This window comes from Dryobates pubescens, chromosome 19, assembly GCF_014839835.1.
Source record: "Dryobates pubescens isolate bDryPub1 chromosome 19, bDryPub1.pri, whole genome shotgun sequence".
Lineage (NCBI taxonomy): Eukaryota > Metazoa > Chordata > Aves > Piciformes > Picidae > Dryobates > Dryobates pubescens.
This window is the reverse complement of record NC_071630.1, coordinates 4,437,552-4,457,973: the sequence shown is the minus strand read 5'-3', so window position 1 is coordinate 4,457,973 and position 20,422 is coordinate 4,437,552. Positions and strand designations below refer to the sequence as shown.

General features: G+C 44.6%; 1 protein-coding gene across 1 annotated transcript in view; it reads left to right on the top strand.

Annotated features, from left to right (window-relative positions):
• Positions 1 to 20,422, top strand: part of LOC128898147 (transcription initiation factor TFIID subunit 4-like) — a 128,020-nt gene that overhangs the window by 68,789 nt on the left and 38,809 nt on the right. Inside the window, exon 14 of the mRNA XM_054170079.1 lies at positions 16,751 to 16,873. Coding sequence (XP_054026054.1) covers positions 16,751 to 16,873 — 123 coding nt within the window. The remainder of the gene's footprint in view (positions 1 to 16,750; positions 16,874 to 20,422) is intronic.

The window sequence follows — 20,422 nt, the reverse complement described above, 5'->3', positions numbered from 1 at the left end:
ATGATTTCTGTCCTCTGTTGCTCAGATACACTTCTGGCCAGTGGTAAAGTGGCAACTAGGTAGTGTTACAAAAAGTGTGGAGAGGCCATCCAAGGGACCTGCAGAATGTTCAGCTAGTGTTCCTTGTTCGGTGATGTGGTTGGGTTTTCCTCTCACAAAGCAGCTGATAATTTCACTGGTGTCTTCAGGAAAATGTCCCATGGACACATTTAGACTTGAATTTGGGAAGGTGAAGATCATTTTATGTTCTGTTCTGTAACTCCATCCCACCTCATTGCTGTCTACAACTACCTCAAGGGTGGTTGTAGCCAGGAAGGGGTTGGTCTCTTCTCTCTAGCAACCAGCACCAGAACAAGAGGACACAGTCTCAAGCTGTGCCAGGGGAAGTTTAGGCTCGAGGTGAGGAGAAAGTTCTTCACTGAGAGAGTTGTTCGCCATTGGAATGTGCTGCCCAGGGAGGTGGTGGAGTCTCTGTCCCTGGAGGTGTTCAAGAGGGAGTTGGATGTGGCACTTGGTGCCATGGTCTAGTCATGAGGTCTGTGGTGACAGGTTGGACTCGATCTTTGAGGTCTCTTCCAACCTTGGTGATACTGTGATCCAGACTTCAAACCACTCTGCAGGTTGTTTAAACCAGAGCTGAATCAATTTCAGTTGTGTTCACATACTTAGCAAAGCAGAGAGCAGGCCCACCTGCAGATGGTCCTATTGCAGAGCCATACTCGTCAGGTGTTATTCACACAGAGGCCATCACTCTGTGTGTTCAGTCAGAGAATGATTTCAAAGAGAGGCAGAGAAGGTAAGACCCTAGACATCCTTTCTGTCCTGGATATTTTTCTATATATTCAGTGTCAGTTGGCTAAAAACCTTCTTTAATTTAAAAGTCAAGTAGCTGAGTTTGATCCTGAAAGATTAACTTGGTTAAAATCTGTGTGTCATCACCAACCAAGAATATTGCATAATAATGCAAACTTAACCCAGACACCATAAATGTCTGGGCATGTGTCCAGGGCCTAGATCAGTTTAGATAACACTCAGCTGAGTCTATTCTCAGATGCCCTTGTTAACCACACTGGTGAAATCTCAGACCTCTTGATGCTCAGAAGCCTTCCCAAGTTGAAGGGAAGACAGAAGCCAACCTTTGGCTTACCTTTGTCAGCACAGACAGCCCATCCTGCCAGGGCTGGCTCAAGGCCTGTAACAGTGGTTTGTGTTTCAGCAGGTTGCTGTTGTGACTGTGGCACTGGCCAGGAGTTTTGGGAGTACCCAGTGCTTGCATCAGCAGAGTAGGGGCAAGTTTTCCCCATGCTCCCAGGAGGAGGTGTATCCACTGCAGCAGCACTGTGGTAGCCACTCTGCTTGGGGACTTTCATCCCCCATGTCTGCAATGTCTTCTGTGGCATTTCTGAGTTGGATGCACAAAAGTGAGTCTTAGAAGATAGAGTTCTCTGAGAAGTCACAGGATTTGATAGGAGCTGTAGGATTGAAGCTTGGGGAGGGCAGATTTACACTGGAGATTAGGAAGTAATTCTTTGCAGTGAGGGTGGGAAGACACTGGAACAGGTTGCCCAGGGAGGCTGTGGATGCCCTCTCCCTGGAGGTGTTCACGATCAGGTTTGGATGTGACTGAGCAACCTGGGCTGATGTCCCTGCCCATGGAAGGGGGTTGGAACTGGATGACTTTTAAGGTCCCTTCCAACTCAAACCATTCTATGAATCCCTCTCTTTCTTGCAGTTACTAGTGAAATATGGACACCATATGATGTGTAGCTTATGTGGCTTCAGCTGCTGTCTTAGACATTTTAAATGCCACAGAAGAGGTGTCTGGTCTCAGAATTACTGAAACTCTGGCACCTTGTGTTTAACAAATAGCTTATGAAGATCTTCCTCTAAATAATGACACCACATTAATATATATTTATCAACTTAGGAGGTGTAGTGTCTTTTAAAATGTTTAAAGAGGGGAACTGCAGTAAACTCTTGTTTTCATAAGGCATTCCTGACAAGGAAAAGCAAATGGAAAGGATTTTGGTTTGCTTGCTAAGTTCATTTGGTCGTCATCTCAGCACACTCAAAGTCCTGAAGGATTGTTCTGGTGCTGCAGCATCTCTCCTGATGAGAAGTGTGAAGGAGGTTTCTATTTTATCATACCTGACACAAAAGTATTGATTCCAAAGCAACAACCTTCTCTTGAAAAGGTTTCTTATAAAACATTCCACCGAGAAATGGAAGATTTGGACAGAAGTAAGTTTAAATTAAATTTCCACTTAGCTCTCTAACCCATCTGAGGGTCAGCAGGTGGACAGAAGGAAGGAATATGATAGCTGCAGTGCAATCTTTAGGCAGTCATGATCCCTCAGAACTGAGTTGTTTCATAAGTGATTGTCAGCATCAGGTTACCAATGCTAGGGCTGTGATGCAGCATTTCTTGTCAATTCATCTAGAAGTTAGATAGGAATCACTTTATTTACACTCTCCCTTTATCTGTGGGCTGTTGTTTGAACCCAGAAAAATGATTCAGAAAGACTTTTCTGGTACTGCTAAGCCCATGCAGCACTGCCATGGCTTTGGAGTACAAAATCTTTCTAAAGCTGTTGCAGCGATTTCGGATGTTAAACTTGCAGCTCAGAGAGAAGCTCTCCTGTCTGCTTCCACTCAAAATACTTTCATGGAAATCTTGCTGGGTTCTGTTATCTGTTTGGTTTTCCCCTTTTGAGTAGATGCTACTTTAGATAAATGGAGACATTGTGGCAACAGGTAAAAATTCTGGTCCCTGGAGTGGATTGTGAGCTCCTGGGAAGGTCAGGAGAGGAATGGAGTTACATCTGCACATGTAAACACTGCTGGTGAAGAAACAAAAGATCTGTAACCAGCAAGTAATTTATTGCATCTGAATCTCAATGTGTAGATCTTCAAAATTTTCTCTTACTTCAAATGTAAAAACAGTGCCTTCTGCCAACAAGTTGTCTTTCTTTACATTAGTAAGGTGTCACCCTGCCATGTAATCATGGGAATTGTGGTCTTGCTATTCAGCAGAACCTTTTGGACATTTCTCTGTAGAATGGAAGACTGTGACACTTGCAACCTGTTTTCCTGTGCATTGGGCAGAAGTGATGTCAGCTGTTGGGCTGAAGCTGCAGTGTGGTGTTACCCTGGCAGAAAACTGGGTAATTGACAGAAAAATGCCAGGAGATCAAAGGAATGGCCATAATACTTTCCAGCTGAGGCAAACTGTTCCAGTCCTGCTTAGGTAAAATGTAGATTAATTACAGTTGAGTCAGGGGGGAGATTATTATATTTTTTTTGTCTTTTCTCTAACCCAAGCTTGACCCAGGATTACTTCATTAGTCTAGCTGAAATCTAAATGAAATTCAATCCTACCCAACATCAGAATCATGTGGATGCAGTTGGAAAGTGATGCATGACTTGAGTGTGCACACACTGCCTAGCTGCTGCTCAGTGAACATGAACCCTTGGGTTTGGTGCTGCTAGCATTCCAGGAGCAGATGCTGCTTTGCTGATACAGGAGTTGCACACACCACCTTTCTCAAGATACAGTTCTTGCACTTGGTGCATCTTCATAATATAGAATAAAGCAAACCACTCATTTTATGTTCCTTTAGACTTGCTGTCTAGAAACCAAAATCTTAGAACTTTGTTCCCTTATGGGAGTTGCATACAAATTTGAATGCAGTGTGTGAGAAGGATCAGTGGGATCACAGAATTAACATTGGAAGTTGGAAGGGACCTCTGGAGATCATCCAGTCCAACCTCCCTGCCAGAGCAGCATCACCCAGGGCAGCTCACACAGGAACACATCCAGATGGGTCTTGAAAGCCTCCTGAGGAGGAGGCTCCGCAACCTCTCTGTGCAGCCTGCTCCAGGGCTCCAGCACCCTCACAATAAAGAAGTTTTCCCTCGTGCTGAGGTGGTGGAACTTCCTGGGTTCCAGTTTGTGTCCATTGCCACTTGTCCTAGCACAGGACACCACCAGAAAGAGCCTGGCCCCTTCTTCTTGAAGCAAAGTGGGGGGTGGAGGAAGGAAGGAAAGAAAAGAGCAAGTATTAAAAAAAAAAAAAAAAAAAAAAAAGGAAGCAAACAGAAGAGGAGGAAGGAAAAATAGGAAGTAAAAAATAAAAAGGAAAATGAGTTAAAAAAAGGACAGAAGGAAAAAAAAGGGAAAGGGTGAGGGAGGAAAAAGAAAGGGGGAGGAAAGAAAAAAAAGAAAAGAGAAGAAAACAGAAATAAGAAGGAAAAAAGCAAAAGGAAGGTCTTTTCACCTGAAGCAAGCCATGAATGTGACACATCCCTGGGTGTGTTATGTGAGCACTGCAGCAGCTTTCCTTCGCCCTGCTGGGGCCCAGCAGCCGCGCAGCCTGCAGCCCCATGGCGGGTTCGGTGCGCAGAGGGCAGCAGCCGCCAGCCCTGCCTGCTCGTGGGCAGCGCAGGAGGCTGCCTGCTCGGCGCTCATTTGGCTGTTCGGGTGCCGCAGCGCAGCCTGCTCGGCCATAGAACAGCTCGCAAGGAGAGGTCAAGGTGTACTTAGGCTTCAGCCTGCGGGGCAAGCTTTCCCCCCGCGCTGCCCGCACGTCGCGGCCGGCGCAGCTGCCGGGCGTTCGCTCGCTGCGGCGCTGAGCTAACATGTTTGCGAGCCCCGCTCGGCAGCCTGGGAGCGCCGCGGGCAGCGCACAGCTGCCAGCTTTCATCTGCCCCCAACTGCTGCGGGCGCTCCGCCTCACATGACACCGCCGCGGGCAGCGGGGCGCACCTACTAAATCTTCTGTTCCTCTGCCCACGCGGTCTGGGCGCCGCACATTGCACCGGCAGCGGGCAGCTGGCCGCCGGCCATCAGCTGCACACCTCCCGCTGACACAGCTCCGGCCTCTCCTTTGTGCCAGACCCGCAGACAAAGATCTGCCCCTGGGTCCCTGCGCCTCGCCCCGGGTATTTGCGCCTCGTGTCCCCTCACAATGGCAGAGTCCCCTTTATTTGCAAACCAGCTCTTCTCCTAAACTGCAAGCCAGGGGGGCAGGTAGGCAGTGTAATGGAACAGGCATGAAAGGAGTGGTAGCATCTATTTCCTAGCCTTAGTTTACTCTTGTCATGAAGTAGTATCTTTGAGTCAGCCTCTGAGCCTCCCAGGAGTTGCATCACCTTAGCTGAGTAATGAGGTAGTGCTCAGCAGCCCCTGAAAGAGTGGGTCCCCTTTGGTACTGAAGGGTGGTTTTAAAACAAATACACTGCATTATTGGCAGTCACAAGGTGAACAGGATCCTTGTTTGCTCTCAAGTATGTTTACTACAGGTAGATGTGATTAGCTCCAACATGTAAACACTTGGAAGCTGTTACTCTATTTTGAATGCTGTTAGGCAGCTGAGTAATGATTTGTAAGATATTTGCTTTCATCTAGCCTTGAAGATTGGTGCTGAATTGGTGCCTAACTTCCAGTTTGTCATGGAACTGATCAGGCAGATGTGGATGGGGTTGCCTGGAAGGGGATGTTGTGTGTTTGTGTACACGGAGGTGTTGCAGCTTCCTTAAAGGTGCTATCTCCAGATCTGCAGGACTGGAGCCAACTGAGACCCAGTGTGATGCAACTGCAGCTCAGGGGTTTGTTGACTCTGCACAGCCATGGGAAAAGCTAAACAAGCAATCTGGAGTATGGAGCAGGCTCCGTTCACTTCTGTGTCCCTTCCCTCTGCAGCTAGGCAAGCTATTGATAGTCAGAACAGATGTTTATATTCCTGAGACAGAAACAACACTGTGGCCGTTTCTAAACCTTTCTGTTCACTTTGTTTTCTGATATCCTATCAGGTTTTGCACCCCGTGTGGCCACATTCACATGCTAAGTGCATGAAAATATATTCATTTCCCCCTGAAAAAGTAAGAATAATAATAATAATTTTAATATATCTCTTGTAAGACGTGCTTGTATCTTGCAGAGGTGTCAGGTAAGTTCAATGAGTTTTAGGAAGGTCTCAAATATACAAAATGAAGTTAAAGTGAACTTAAAAACGGGGTACAGGGAGGGAGGGAGAATGTTCCCTTTGCTGGAAACATGATAGAAGTGAGACTGGTGAGAAGAGAGCATGTTTTTAGGAGAAGTAGGATCATTTTGTCTCTTTTCAGAGTCTGTGTTTAAATTCATGTTTCCTAAGAAGCCTTTAGCTTTGAGGCAGCCCAGCACTTTGTGGCTCTCTTGGCCGTCCACCACCTCTGGAGGAGTGAGATAGGCTCCCCAGTAGAGGAGACCTATGGAATATAGAGGGATGTCTGTTGTGTCTTACTGTGACAGGTCATAGTTAAGGACTATACATCATTACCTCATTTTATTTGCCACTGTTTAATTAAGCAAAACACTTCCAGCTTCCTCTCTTGAGGAAGAGTAAATTCAGTATGGAACAATATTGTTGTCTATTTCCATAATGGTCAGGCTGCAGCAGTTGCTTGGTTTTCTTTCTTAAGCAGCATGTTCAGGGAATCCAATGTTTCCTAGGATGTGTCAGAAAAGATGATTTTTTTCCCCTCCAAGAGTAGAAGTTGCATCTGTTAACTATTTTACCTTGTTAATGATCTAGGTGACCACTAGATAGAATGATACAGACCCCCAGCTTGCATGGGAAGCATCTAAAGAACATACAGCTATGCTAACTAACCCTATAAACTTCTCTAATTTATAGTCTCAGGTTGGAAACTTCCATCTTATTTTAGGTGCAGAAGTCAAAAAATGCTCTGGGTTATACTAGAGATGTCACTTCTCAGAGGAAAAAGGTGACTTGAGGTCATGAAAGACTGACAGCTTCCTGAGACCAGTTGTCAAGTTTTAATCTCAAACATTTACAGAGAGAGAAAAATTGAGCCAAGCTTCCATGTGTGTTGCATGCAGTCCTGGTTTCAGTCCTAGGTGCTAGCATTCTGTTCTGTATGTTTTTCATGGTTTTGCTCTAGAGCAGTCTCAATGCTTGTTTAAATATCTTGGACACTGTTATGTTATATGTATATATTAAATCTATAAAATGGCTTAGAATGGAAGGGACCTCTGAGCTCACCTACTCCAACCTCTCTGCCATGGCAGGGACACCTCTCAACTAAACTCAGCTGCTCAAGGCCTCATCCAGCCTGGCCTTGAGCACCCCCAGCTTCCCTGGGCAGCCTGTGCCAGAGTCTCACCACCCTCCTACTGAAGAACTTCCTCCTAAGCTCCAGTCTAACCCTGCTCTGCCTCATCTTCAAACCATTCCCCCTTGGCCTGTCTCTAGACACTCTCAGGAGAAGTCCCCCTGCAGCCTTCCTGGAAGATCCCTTCAGGTACTGGAAGGCAGCTCTAAGGTCTGCCCAGAACCTTCTCTTCTCCAGGCTGAACACCCCCAGCTCCCTCAGCCTGTCCTCACAGCAGAGCTGCTCCAGCCCTTGGATCGTCTTTGTGGTCTTCCTCTGGTCTCACTCCAGCAGCTCTGTGTCCTCCTGCTGGGGACACCAGAACTGGAGGCAGGATTGGAGGTGAGGTCTCAGCAGAGTCAAGGGGCAGAATCCCCTCTCTTGCCCTGCTGCCCACACTCCTCTGGCTGCAGGTTTGTCAGCTGATGCTTCTGTGAGCATTTCACTACATGATGATTTTTGTGATCTCAGTATGCCAAAAAGAAAAAAAAGAAAGCTAATTGTCCACCTCCTAAATATCATCAGGTAATTGTAACTGAGGCATGAAAAGTAATTCCTGAATGAACAGTATCTGCCTTGGCAGGCACTCAGCATCCAGGAGTGCTGAGAACTCTGTGGCAGAAAGGACAACCATCCCTTTTTGCTGCTTGGTACATTTTTGCTCCTGCCACTGCTAAGATGTGTGCTTCTCATGTTTCAAATGCTGGAAGTGCTTCTCTGTCACACAACTGCAATCAACTGACAGCAGCAGCAGCAGCGTTCAAAACAGAGAGAGTTTGTCCCTCTGATGTTAGGTAGCATCTGATATCAGAGATTGGATATCTGATATGAGATATAATCTCATCTCAGAGATATGATATCTGATACTAGGTATAATCTGATATCAGAGTTTTGGTATGTGGTGCTGGATGGAATCTGATGTCAGAGATTTAATATCTGCTATTAGATCTAATCTGATATCAGAGAGATGATATCTGATGTTAGATATAATCTCAGAACATCTCCTGTGTACAGCTATGATTTATTGTTATCAGCTGCATTTTTGCTGAGACACAGAAGATTGCTGTAATGTTATCTCTAAAATACTGTTTGTTCCTGTATGCTATTTATTTGCAAACCATCTCTAAACGTTGTGGTTTTGCATTAATTCCTGGGCTTGCCTGTTGAAGACAAGTCCCATATCTCTTCACTTTGGTTTTGTTGTTTAAGATGCAAAGAAGAATGTGGAGCTTTGGGCTGGCCTGGCTCTGCTCTCTCTTTGCAGTAGTTTCCCATTTAATTCCAGCTGTCTTTGCCAATGAGTGGTGTGCTGGAGTCTGTAATCTGTTTTGCAGAGCAGAGTGCTGTGGTGAGTTGGTTACTAGGACAATAAGCGTTCGTGACAGGTTGTTTGCTGAGCACTTCCTCTGTGCATATGGCAGATCAGAGTTCAGTTGTGAGCAGATTATCCATTGTGCCTTGATGTTAAAAGAGGAGCCTTACCAGCCTGTGCTGAAAGCTGTTCTGCACTGGCTTAGGAGTGGTGATAGTGGGTAGGATCTAAGAGAAGTTAGGGGAAGTTCACATCTGCTAAGGGAAAAGAATGAGCACAGCAAATAGCATGAAGTGATTTTAGCTTTCTGCTCATGATCTCTGATAGTATTTAGTGTGAATTTTTCCACTGAATTTAACTGCACTTATTCAGTTCTGTAGTAGAACATCATTAAATATTCCTCACATTCCTAGCCCCAAATACCCTTCAAAGGCATGCAGAACCATTAGTACTTAGGGGCTGGTGTTCTAATCCCATCTTTTTAACACTGGACTGGTCAGAAAGGTGAGGGGCTTTTAGACATCAGCATTTTGAACATCAATTTTAGAGTGTAAGGCAGGGTTACCTAATTAGAAGAGGAAAATCAGAAAGCCTTGTTTTCAAGATGAGGAAGAGCAACCTGTAATGAGGGGATAATCTGTGGTGTTCCTCACTTATTATAATGTGCTAAGGAACAGGGAGTAAAGAACAGAGTAGCATTTTCCTGTGAAGAATTCTGTTCTGCTGGTGGTGACACACATTTTAGACTTCTAATGCATGGGAGGATCGTTAAGATCTTCAAATCACAGCTTCAGTCTGCAGTACTTTGAAAATGAATTAAACCCCCACGTGTTGTTTGGGAGATGGGGAATGTATTTTCAGGAAAAGCAGGCTGAGAGGTGAAAGATTAAAAAAATCCTGTGTTTGAAAAGCTGAATGTAAGGACACTTCATTTCCTTTTTAAAGCAGATCCACTTCTTGGATTGCTCCTTTTTATTATTTATCCTGCCACAAAAGTCAGAAATTATTACATATGGGGAAGGTAGGCATTTATCTGATGCCATAAAACCAGTGCAGCTCTTGCACTTCTTTAATCTATTGATTTAAAAAAAAATATATTTAAAGCAAAAATAATTTTGATTAGAATTAATTAAGGGATTCTTGAAGTCTGGAGCTTAGTGTAAGCACAGTTCTTTAAAGCAGAAAAACAAGAGGGAAAACAAACAGTGTCCCTTAAGCAGATGCTGGTGCACGTAGGAGAGCTGCTCTTTGATTTTGGAGAGGTGGTGTGACTTGCAGTTGGAAACCTTGATTTCTGGTGTCCTTATTTATATCTGCAGTAAATGAGGAATAAGCAGAAAACATGAAAAGCCAAAGAAGGTTTTCCTGCCCCTTCTCTTCCTTCTATTTTATTTACATGAAAAATACATCTTTTAATTTATTTTTTTTTTTATGGTGTGTGCTGTGCCTTTTGTTGACCATATCTGCACGCCAGGTCTGTCTGCTTGTTTCCATTGGCTTGTCATGTTCACTAATTAGGGAACTGCTGCATGATTCACCTTGTTAATTAGAGGGACTTGCACACAAAGGCCCTTCGGGCAGTGCGAAAGAAGAGCCTAGCACTAGTGCCCTGAGAAAGCTCCAGCCTGTGAAGTAATTCTTCTCATCTACCTTCTATTTTTTATTTGAAATGAATAAATCATTGAGATTTTCCTTGTGGAGTGAGAATGCAAGAATTCTCATCTTTGAGAGATGTAAATTACATGTGATCAATAGAAGGGGATGACTACTGCATTGTACTTACAAGATTCCCTAATTTACTACTTGTCAGGCTACGAGAAATTGCTTGAAATATTTTGTCCCCACACTATGGGAAGCTGTTCCCTTGATCTGCAGCGGCAATGAGCAGCAGCAGTTTTGCTGTGGTTAAATCTAAAACAGAAAAGATGTAGATTGTTACAATTTTGAGCTTGTTTTGCATCCCCAGTGGAGCTTCCGTTTTGCAAGTGAACCCCCACAAGTTTTGAGGAGGAGAAGGTGGGTGCCTGGCTGGTTTTGTTCCTGATACTGCTCTGCCTGCAGTCTTCCTTTGGAAAGGAGCAGCTCACTGGCTGTGCTGTGTGTTCTGGAGCTGAATGTAGTTCCAGAATAAATTAAAATTCTTTTTGTCCTGTCACTTAGGCTTGATCAAACCAGAACCCAGCCTGCAAAAAAGGATACTGCATTCAGAGTGCACAACCAGCCTCTACACCACCCATTTCCCATCTGTTTATGACACTTCAGGAATTAACTTCAATGCTATTTTCTCTATTTGATTAAAAGTACTTATTACAGCCAAATGATGTTTAGAGGATGGCTGCATTTGCCTCATTTGCTCAAATGGAGCTGGCAGTTTCAAGATGCAGGATTCCCAAGGGACTGGTATCAAAATCTGGACGTTTTCTTTTGGAATAATCTCATTGTATCTGACTCTTAAGCAGAATTTCTGATAAGTATTAGAAATGCACTTAACATTTCTGCTAGTCTGAAGTTTTGGGGAGTGCCACAAAGGCAGGTGATCTCCAGAGGCCCCTTCCAACCTTCTGTGATGCTGTGAAATCTCAGGAGGATAGTAACCCCCCACTTAGATTAGCAAGGGCCAGTTTTTCTCACCAGTGCCCCAGGAGGGGGGATGCTCCTCTGCTGCTTGCTCCTGAATCCAGCAGCCTGTCAGTAAGCCCCCAAGCTTTTAGCCTGGTGTCCTTACCAGTCACCTTTGTACTAGAGAAGGAGGTCTCATTTCCTTTCAAGAACAGTTTGAGGAGGTTTGTAATTGTCTGTGCTGCTCTGAAATAAAACAACCAATAACAAAAAATAAAGGAACAGATCCTGGGGGAAAGCTTTTTAGTTCCTGGCATCTGAAGAAGAGACCAACTCTGGGGCTGCTCCCCTGCCTGCTGGCTGTGCCTCACAAAGCCTTTGCTCAAATGATCCATGCTTGGCTAAGCAAATCTACCAATCACCATTATGGGACCTAGCAGATAGCATGGCTTAAAATAGGGTTGTCTCCAGCTTAGTACAGAAGAGCCTGGAACTGCTACTGGAGATGAGTTGTTTGAGGAATAGTGTAACCAAAACCAGGTAAAGTGGAGCTGGAGCTCCAACAACAGATTTGGGGTGATGAAGAAATGTAATGATGCAGGTTATTGAAAGGACCAAATAACCCATGGTTGTAGAGCTCTTTCAGAGGAATTTGTGGGATATCTCTATCAAAAGTATTTCTTACACCTTGTATTCCTCTAGGTAGCACTATGTGGCTTGAGAGAGGGTTGGGCAGTTGCAGAAATAGATGGGTTGAGGTTAAACTAAAACTTCACCCGCTTTGGAGCAGTTTCTCATCAGGCAGCATGCTGTTGCTGTAGGAGTGCTGCTGACCTTTAGAGACTTCTGCAATGCAAAAGAGAGGTGGGAGCATTGTATGGACATTCTGCAGACATTATCTCTGGAGTTCATTGATGTACCCATCCTTCTTGATCATTGTCCTGGACTTGGGGAGGTTACTGCCAGCATTTTTAATGAGCTTCATTTTTTAATTGCACCCTGTGTTGTGGACATCTCAGGACATGTGTAATGGTTCCACATTTCAGGCTCTCCTCAGCAAAAAAGATGTTTTTCCAGGGGGTGTAATCACTGTCTGAGACTGATAGATACAGGTTGCAGAACCATCAATTAAGACAAGCTTTTCCCAGCATATGACCCTGTTATCAGGAATTAAGCCATCCATCGCCCACAGAATTAGGAGGGTTCTCCATTGATGCCTATTGGCCAGAAATCGATGCTTAAATCGTTGGGTAGATGATCTTGTTTTCATCCATCATCTCTGCCATTGAGCACTCTGCTGCCACTTTGCTGGCTGGTGTTGCTTCCTGGCTGCCTTCACAGTTTCTGTTGTGCTGTTAGCTTCTTCAATGTCCTCTTTTCTCCTTCTTAGGAGACATTTCTGAACTGTGTGGGGAATTGGAAGTAGCCAAAGTCTATTTTTTTGTGGTCTGAGTTTGCTCTATGACTAGAGAAACTTAAAACTCAGCTTCTATTCCCTTATCAAATCCCATACTGACAGTATTTAAACATTCTTGATTACTTCCTCAAGCTCTTCCTCCTCCTTTATCTTCACAGCCAGCCCTGTCTCTTTGTCACTGGGTTATTTTCCTTCCAGGCCAGAAAACATCCCTGATTTCTGCCTGCAGGCAGAGAGACATCTCCTTGACCTTTCTCTCTCTCATGAGATGCCACTCCCTCTTGTCCCTTTGGGGTTTGATATGTAGACTGGGATTGTTGGGAGTTTCAGTTGTCCTCCTGCTTTCTGATCCTACTGAAGGAAATTCTTCAGTGCGGTCCCCAGCAGGTCCAGCTCAGGTCCACATTTCATCTTTGTCTCTGCTTTAAACAAAGCTAGCTTCAGTCAGCTTCATTTGGAGCACATTCTGCCTTCCTTTATGCTGATGGTGCTGAGCACCTGCTGCCTTTCTGATGAGCAATGCAGTGCAGTGAGTGCCTCCTTTCTCCTGTGGACTCAGTAGGCAGGAGACCTTCACTGGGCTGTTTGTGGCTGATGTTAGCAGATTTTGGGCTGACTGAAGAGGAAGAATGTTGACAGTACAGATTACAGCCACTGCTGGACTGGAGAAGGTGTTTGACTTCAGATCTGTAGGTGTTCATACCGAGTACCCAGTGTAACCAGTTGTCTTCCCAGACTCAATTCATACCTCAAACAAATCCATGGAATTTATTCCTCTAGCCATGACTTCCTTGAATTTACTCTTGGTTTAGCTGATCCAGTAGAAAAGTGGAAAACCACCTTCCCTGTTCTCTTTGGTTATGATGATGCTCATTAGAGGAATGGGTGGTGGACTTAGTTGTTAAAGAAATCTTGAGGCCATACTGTTTTGTGAATCAGGTGGTGCCTTCACGTTGTGTGAACTGCCACAACTGCTGATGGAAGCAGAAATCTAGCAAGAAACAAAACTCACTGAGCACGTGTTCAATTATTATTATCTCAGTGCCTGTTCTCATGATGGCTTCTAGTGGGAAAAAAAGGCTCTAAGGAAGTGTTTGGTTTCTGCTGCAGAATTACTGACAAAGTACCTTCATGCTTTTGGGAAGTTACTAAATCCAGATTTGAAGATCTACTGCTGATAACTTCAGGTAGACACATGGCTGTCTGCTTGTGGCACGTGGCTTGTGGCAGTGCTTGGTGAAGTACCAAGTCAGTAGCAAGTCATGATTTAAGGAAAATACCATTTTAGAACCTCCCTTGTTAGCTTTACTCTATTCAAGCAGTGAAAAGGTCTCCTGTCCATAGTTTTTATATTATGCCTCCATTGCCAGTGAGAAAATCTTGTGTGAAATAATCCTGGTGCTGTGTGTTTCTGCTGCACTTTGCATCAAGGCATCTCTTGCTGCTGTCATGAAGTGCTGGAAGAGCTCTCAGTGAGTGAATGACACGCTAAAACTGCATTGGGAGCACGGTTAGAAGCATTTCTCTTTTCTCTCGTAGTACACCAAGGTGTGTGTGCTGTACAGCCATAATCAGAACCTCTGGCTTGGTTTCTCTGGAGCTTTTGTACCTGGCAGCATATTGCTTCCTTGGATTGAAGTAGGGTCTGATGAGTGCCTCTGGGGCTAGGTTCCGAGTGAGGCAGGTGGCAGAGGAGGATCCATATGTGGGTGGCTTAAAGCCTGGATAGACAAGCTGGATGAGGTGGGCTGAGAGGCATAGGGAAGGTGTTCACCCAGTGCTCCTTTGCCTCGGCTGAGCCAGGTTTCCTGTCCCGTGCTAAATCGGTAGCTGAAAATCTTGTGCCTTTGTTTGGATAGTGGGTGCTAAGCTAACACATTTGTCAGAAGTGAGTATGTGACAGTAAGAGCTATCTTTAGCTCTTCTCACTGAATAGAAAAGGGAGGACAAAGAACCTGAGGAACAAGTGCAAATCCTTCTGCAGCCTCCTGAGGCTGTTCCATGCTTTCTTGGTAGAACAGCAACAGGCAGAGTGCAGGTTTGGAAGCACAGGCAGGATTTGTCCCACGGTGTGGAATTCAGGACACTGGCATGTTGTTTGCAAAGCCAAACGAATACCAAATTACTCTCTGTAGAGCAGCTTCGCAGAGGCACTCTGTGCTGGTGTTGCAGCTGCAGCAATCACTGTGTTGCAGTACAAGGTAGCACAGAGAGCCCAGCACCAGCTCACTGTTGGGTTGGCAATGGTGGCTTTGGATCAGATGCTTATCTAATAACCTTTGCACACTACCTACCAGGCTACATTTCTGACCTCCCAGGAAATGAATACTTCCTCCAGTGCAAAATTTCTTATTCTGTAAAGCCATGCACTTTACACCTTTGTCTGTGAGCACTCTGAGCCAGTTGGCCCTTGCTTAAATATTCATCAGACTTCTGATAATTGTGATAACCCTCATAGGCTGGCAAGCATGGCAAATTAGCAAAAAGATGATTGATCTTTTTTTATATGCAGTTTTATCTTCAACCTTTCCTGGATATATGTTATACTGTAGTAATAATTTCTTCTCTAAGGTATTTGCCAGTATCTGGATTTGCACATCTATTTACAGCTGCCTCGAAGCCTCATAATTACAATACAGCTGAAATGTCCATTTTCTTTCCCTGACTACAAATAGGGATCAATTGAATTTTAAATGACTGCTTACGGGCTAGCTTCCGATCATGACCTTTGTAAATGATTAGAGCTCACCACTGTTGCTATCTACCTTGAAAGGGTAAGCGGGCAGCTCTGTCGAACTGGCATTTAATCTGGAAGAGAGCCAAAGATATTTGAGCTAAAAACCTAATATGAGTTGGCAAAGAGAAGTATGTCTAGACCTTTGCACTATTATTTAGATACTTTTCCACGTTTCCTCGGTGGTATTTAGGGAATTCTTTTATCCTCTAGACAAATGAGCTGTGCGTTTGTAGCTGCTCTTAGGCTGAAGTCAGGACAGACACTGAAGTTGCAAAATACGTAGCACAAAAATGTGGGAAATGGGTTTGTGAGCTCTGAATGTACTGAATTTGCCTTTTCTGTGTGAAGATACACTGCTGTGCTAAGTGGTTAAACCTGGGAAGTGCACTAAACAGTGTGCATTTTTCTGCATTCGTTCACTTCTGCCCTTCCTAGGCAGAAGTCAGTGGGGAACAGACACCATTTATTGGCTCTTAGCTGTTTAAACCTCCTTTCCTTTCAGCATTGGCCAAGGTAGTTCAGGCCCTGCTTGTAGATGCAGCTCCCATATAAGTAATGGCTGAGACACTGGTATCAGCTCTTTGTGCCTGGGTCAAACACTGTTTGCATTGCCACTGCTGAATTTCTCCAGGTAGCATTCTCTGCGGCGCCGCTGAAGTGGGAACAAGTGTGGCATCAGTGGGATCAGAAACCAGACACCTCCTCTGGCTTTATGGAAGGGCTTTGCAAACTCAAAAGTCTTGAAATCAACAAGAACGTTTCCTAAGAGATATGGGTGATAGGTAGTGCTGTTATCTCATTAAACTCATTGCTGCATTAACTAATCAATTATTCTCGTGTAGCATTGACGATTGGAATATCTAACAGGGTATTGTTCATGGGGATCTGGCTCTTACCATTAAGAGTCTAAAAGGAGCATGCAGTTTTTAAGGAATAATCCATCTTACCTCTTCACCATCTGATGGCCAGAGTATGTTCACTTTATTTTCTGTAGCATGCCAGACCTAGCAGGTTGCTTTCTTAGCCTCAAACTGGTCAAATGTGCTGTTACCCAAACCTGATCCCAGAAAACAGTTGTAGATTCAGTCTGTAGGACTTGTGTGTCAGCATTCACTTCTGCTAACATTCTGATAGAGGTGTTACTAATCTAAGTATCTTTTTTTGTCTCAGCAAATATCAAATATATTTGAAACATTCAGAGGAAAGCTGAGATGAAAGAAAATGTTTGGGATATTTTTTGAGGATTTGAATTGGTATTTACACTCTTCATAGCAATATTAAACTGGAGGTGTGTAGCTAGTCTGTAGTAGTGGCTAAGGCATAAAGATGGAGCTTTTAAAACCAGTTGAGTTACCTGAAAGCAGAAATCTGTGGGCAGTCAAGAGAACTTTGGTGTCTTCATTGTTACTCTACCGCAATGCTGCTGAAATGGCACTTCCAGGAACAACAAAATACTGTTAGAAACTGCTGCTGTGACTCTGACCTTATGCTTGCAAGTCTGAGAATAACTTTGGAAATTACAGCTGAATAAAATCTAAAGAAGGTTGTTTGGGTTTTCTTTTCCCCACAGATGCAGCAGCAAGAACTTGCACAGATGAGGCAGAGGGATGCCAATCTCACCGCGCTGGCGGCTATCGGTCCCCGCAAGAAACGGAAGCTCGATTCGCCCGGGCTGCTGACCATAGGAGGAGAGGTACATGGCTATAAACTGAATAAAACCCATTGCTAGTCCAAGACTTAGAGGTGGTACCTGCTGGTGTTTGCAGTGAACTCTGGCACTTGGAAAAGGTGATGAAAATTCTGACATCAGAAGGCCAGGCTTACCTTGGCACAGCTGAAATGACATCTTCTCTTCCTTGTATATTGAAGTGTTCATTTGCAGCAGAGAATTAATCAGTATTTTAAAACTAAGTTAAATGTGAGGTATAGATCTCTCCCTTAAACTGTTCACTGCTTTTATGCTGGTTTTCTCTTCTGCATAATCCAAAGGAAAATCAGAGAAAGAGTAGGGCATGAAGAGACTCCTGGGAAATCATAGCTAGTCTTGCTTACAGCTCGGACCAAGAGCTTGTGCTGATAGCAGGGAGTGTGGGTTTGTGCCAAAACCCATTACAGAAGGGCTGATTGCCCCCTTGACTGCAAAGATGAGTCTGTAATCGTGCTAAATCCTGTGGGGTTTGAATAAGAATACTGTGCTCTAAAATGAGAAGAGGTTTTGGTATCATGATTCTCCTGTTATCTGTAATGGAGAAGTAGCAAACAGATGATGGCATGAAGCATCAGCAAGGTGTGAGTACCTTAACCAAGGTGGAGGAGCAGGGTGACGTGGCTGCATCACCTTGGGGAGCTCTGACAGTGCAGTGTTGGTTTGTGCAGAAACAAGCTGGCTTTTTTTGTTTCTGCTCTTTGTGCCTACACAACAGGAGTCCAAGGACTTCTCCCTATTCTGTGTCAGTTCTGAGGAAAATGCAAACATTTTGTTTTGAGTAACTGACTGGCAGTTTGGCTCAAACATCTGCCTGTCTAAATGCCAGGCATTTCCAAAGGCCTTTTTGTATCCCATTTTGGACAGCTTTTATCTGACTTGCTTCCTTTTTTCATGTGCTAAGATTAGTGCTAAGGAATTGGCTGAGCTGGGAATAGAAGTGTGTCTAGTTTGTATGACTTCAGTTGTGTCAGGGGGGGCCATCGTTCCCTGGTCAAATTAGCTTCAGGCTGAGAGAGCTTCCTGGGTGTTCTGTTGTCCCGTTGCATTGCCTGCCTTCCTGTCTTCCTGCTTGTCTTCCATCTGGTAAAGAATCCTGTCCTCCTCCGTGTGCACCTGTGTGAAACCTGCAGCCACAGGCCAGAAGCTCAAGCAGATAGCAGCAGCTTTGGCTTTCACACAAGACTAATTTAAAAGTAATTTGAACCTTCTAACAGTGCATGAGTCCCTTCAGATGGTAACAAATGCACCTTCCCCACTTGTCTGAACTAAAGGAATGTTTCTGCCTAATCTAATTTTTGTTGTCTGTTGCTCCTTTTGAAAAAAAAAAAGATAATTTTTAAAGCATTTATGCTTTGATGAACCCAATGGTGGTCACCTTTGGTGAAACACTTTCTTCAGAGCTGTATGCCTGAATGACTTCCAGTGAAGAGTTTCCCTCTCACTCTAAAAGCTCCTCGGTCTCCTGTACAGTGCCTGAAAGAAAGGTAAAGGTCTGTGGCAAATTCCAAATGCCTCTGGAGATGTTTGCTGCTTTTTGTCGCTCCCCTAATCCAAATTTTGCTGAACTTCTGTGTTATTCAACTGACAAATTATCCTTGAAATTTGTGTCGATACTTGGATTTCCTGGAGTCATGGCTTGCGTGGCTCTCCTGCCAGTTCAGACTCAACTGCTCTGATCTCTCTCCTAGCTTCTGAACATCCTGGCCAACTCACGTTGGTGCCTGGCTGCAAGCTGATGTCAAGGACTTGGATGCTGTGTCTGAGCGATTCGATGACTTTTCTGGGGATAGGATCTGAAGTGCTGTGAAAGCTGTCATGAAAGTTGGCTGGTAGAAACTCCCTCTTGCTATTGCTCTTCCAAGCTGCTCATTAGGGCTATGCAGACATAAACTCAGCTCCTCAGAAATGTTTTACTCTAAAAAGGCACCAGAAATTTGTGATGCTTGTTTTAAGACAGTCTGGTTTCTCTTTGGGTTTCTGGAGGGGATGAACAACATGGAAAATTGTAGTAAGACAGTGTTCTGTCTTACAGGTATCCCCTTAGCCCAATTCCACCTTCAGATGTCTGGCTTCCACTGTGGTCTCTGACCCTCTGAATTCTCTAGGCAATTTCTAAGCTTCTTAAGGCCTTGCTGCTGATAATCTCTGTTTGTGATGTCTGACTTGGTGAGAGCTTGCTCAGCCTGCTGGTTGTTTGGGCTTTTTTTGTCAAAACATCCTTTTTTTTCCCCCCATTGAAGTGGCTGGTTTCCTTATTAATCTTGTTTGACACATACGTCTGCTTTTGTTGCAACTGGGACACTGCAGGTTTGCTGTTCCAAAGAGCTATCGTTTACAAATCACCCCACCCCTAGGTGTTACATTTTTTCCCGTTCTGAGCTCAGTGGTTTGATGTTTTACTTGACTGGTTTGATGTTTATACTTAGTTGCATTGGCTTGGCTTTGCCTTTGTTTTGTGGTTTTTTTCCCAATGAGAAGTGTTGGATTTCAGTTTAGCTTCTTGGTCGCACTTTCTCCTTGAGAATTGGCAGTTTAGGGAATATCACAGTACATTAGAGGTTGGCAGGGACCTCCAGAGATCATCTAGTCCAACCCTGCTGTCAGAGCAGGATCACCCAGGGCAGTCTGTGCAGGAATGCATCCAGGCAGGTTTTGAATGTGTCCAGAGAAGGAGACTTCACAGCCTCTCTGGGCAGCTTGCTCCAGGGCTCTGCCATCCTCACTGTAAAGAAGTTTCTTCTCGTGTTGAGGTGAAATCTATGTTCAAGTTTGTACCTGCTGTTCCTTGTCTTATTACTGTGCACCACTGAAAAGAGCTTGGCCCCCTCCACTTAGAATCATTGAATCATAGAATCAATAAGGTTGGAAAAGACCTCAGAGATGATCAAGTCCAACCTGTCACCCAACACCTCATGACTAACTAAACCATGGCTTCAAGTGCCACATCCAACCCCTTTTTGAACACCTCCAGGGATAGTGACTCCACCACCTCCCTGGGCAGCACATCGCAAGGGCCAATTACTCTTTCTGGGAAGAACTTTCTCCTCACCTCCAGCCTAAACCTCCTCTGGCACAGCTTGAGACTGTGTCCTCTTTGTTCTGTTGCCTGGGAGAAGAGACCAACCCCCACCTGGCTACAACCTCCCTTCAGGTAGTTGTAGAGAGCAATAAGGTCTCCCCTGAGACTTCTCTTCTCCAGGCTAAATAACCCCAGCTCCCTCAGCCTCTCCTCATAGGGCTGTGCTCTGGACCTCTCACCAGCCTCGTTGCAATTGACACCCACCCCCCCAGATATTGATAGACATTGATCTGATCCACTCTTGGTCTTCTCCAGACTAAACAGCCTCAAGGCTCTCAGTCCTCTCTTCGTAGGGGAGATGATCAAGTTCCCTAATCATCCTAGTGGCTCTCCATTGAATTTTGTCCAGCAGGTCCCTGTCCTTCTTGAACTGGGGAGCCTAAAACTGGACACAGCATTGTAGGTGTGATGGTTATTTTGCTGAGGAGAAGCTGCTGGTGGCAAAGCTCAGCGTT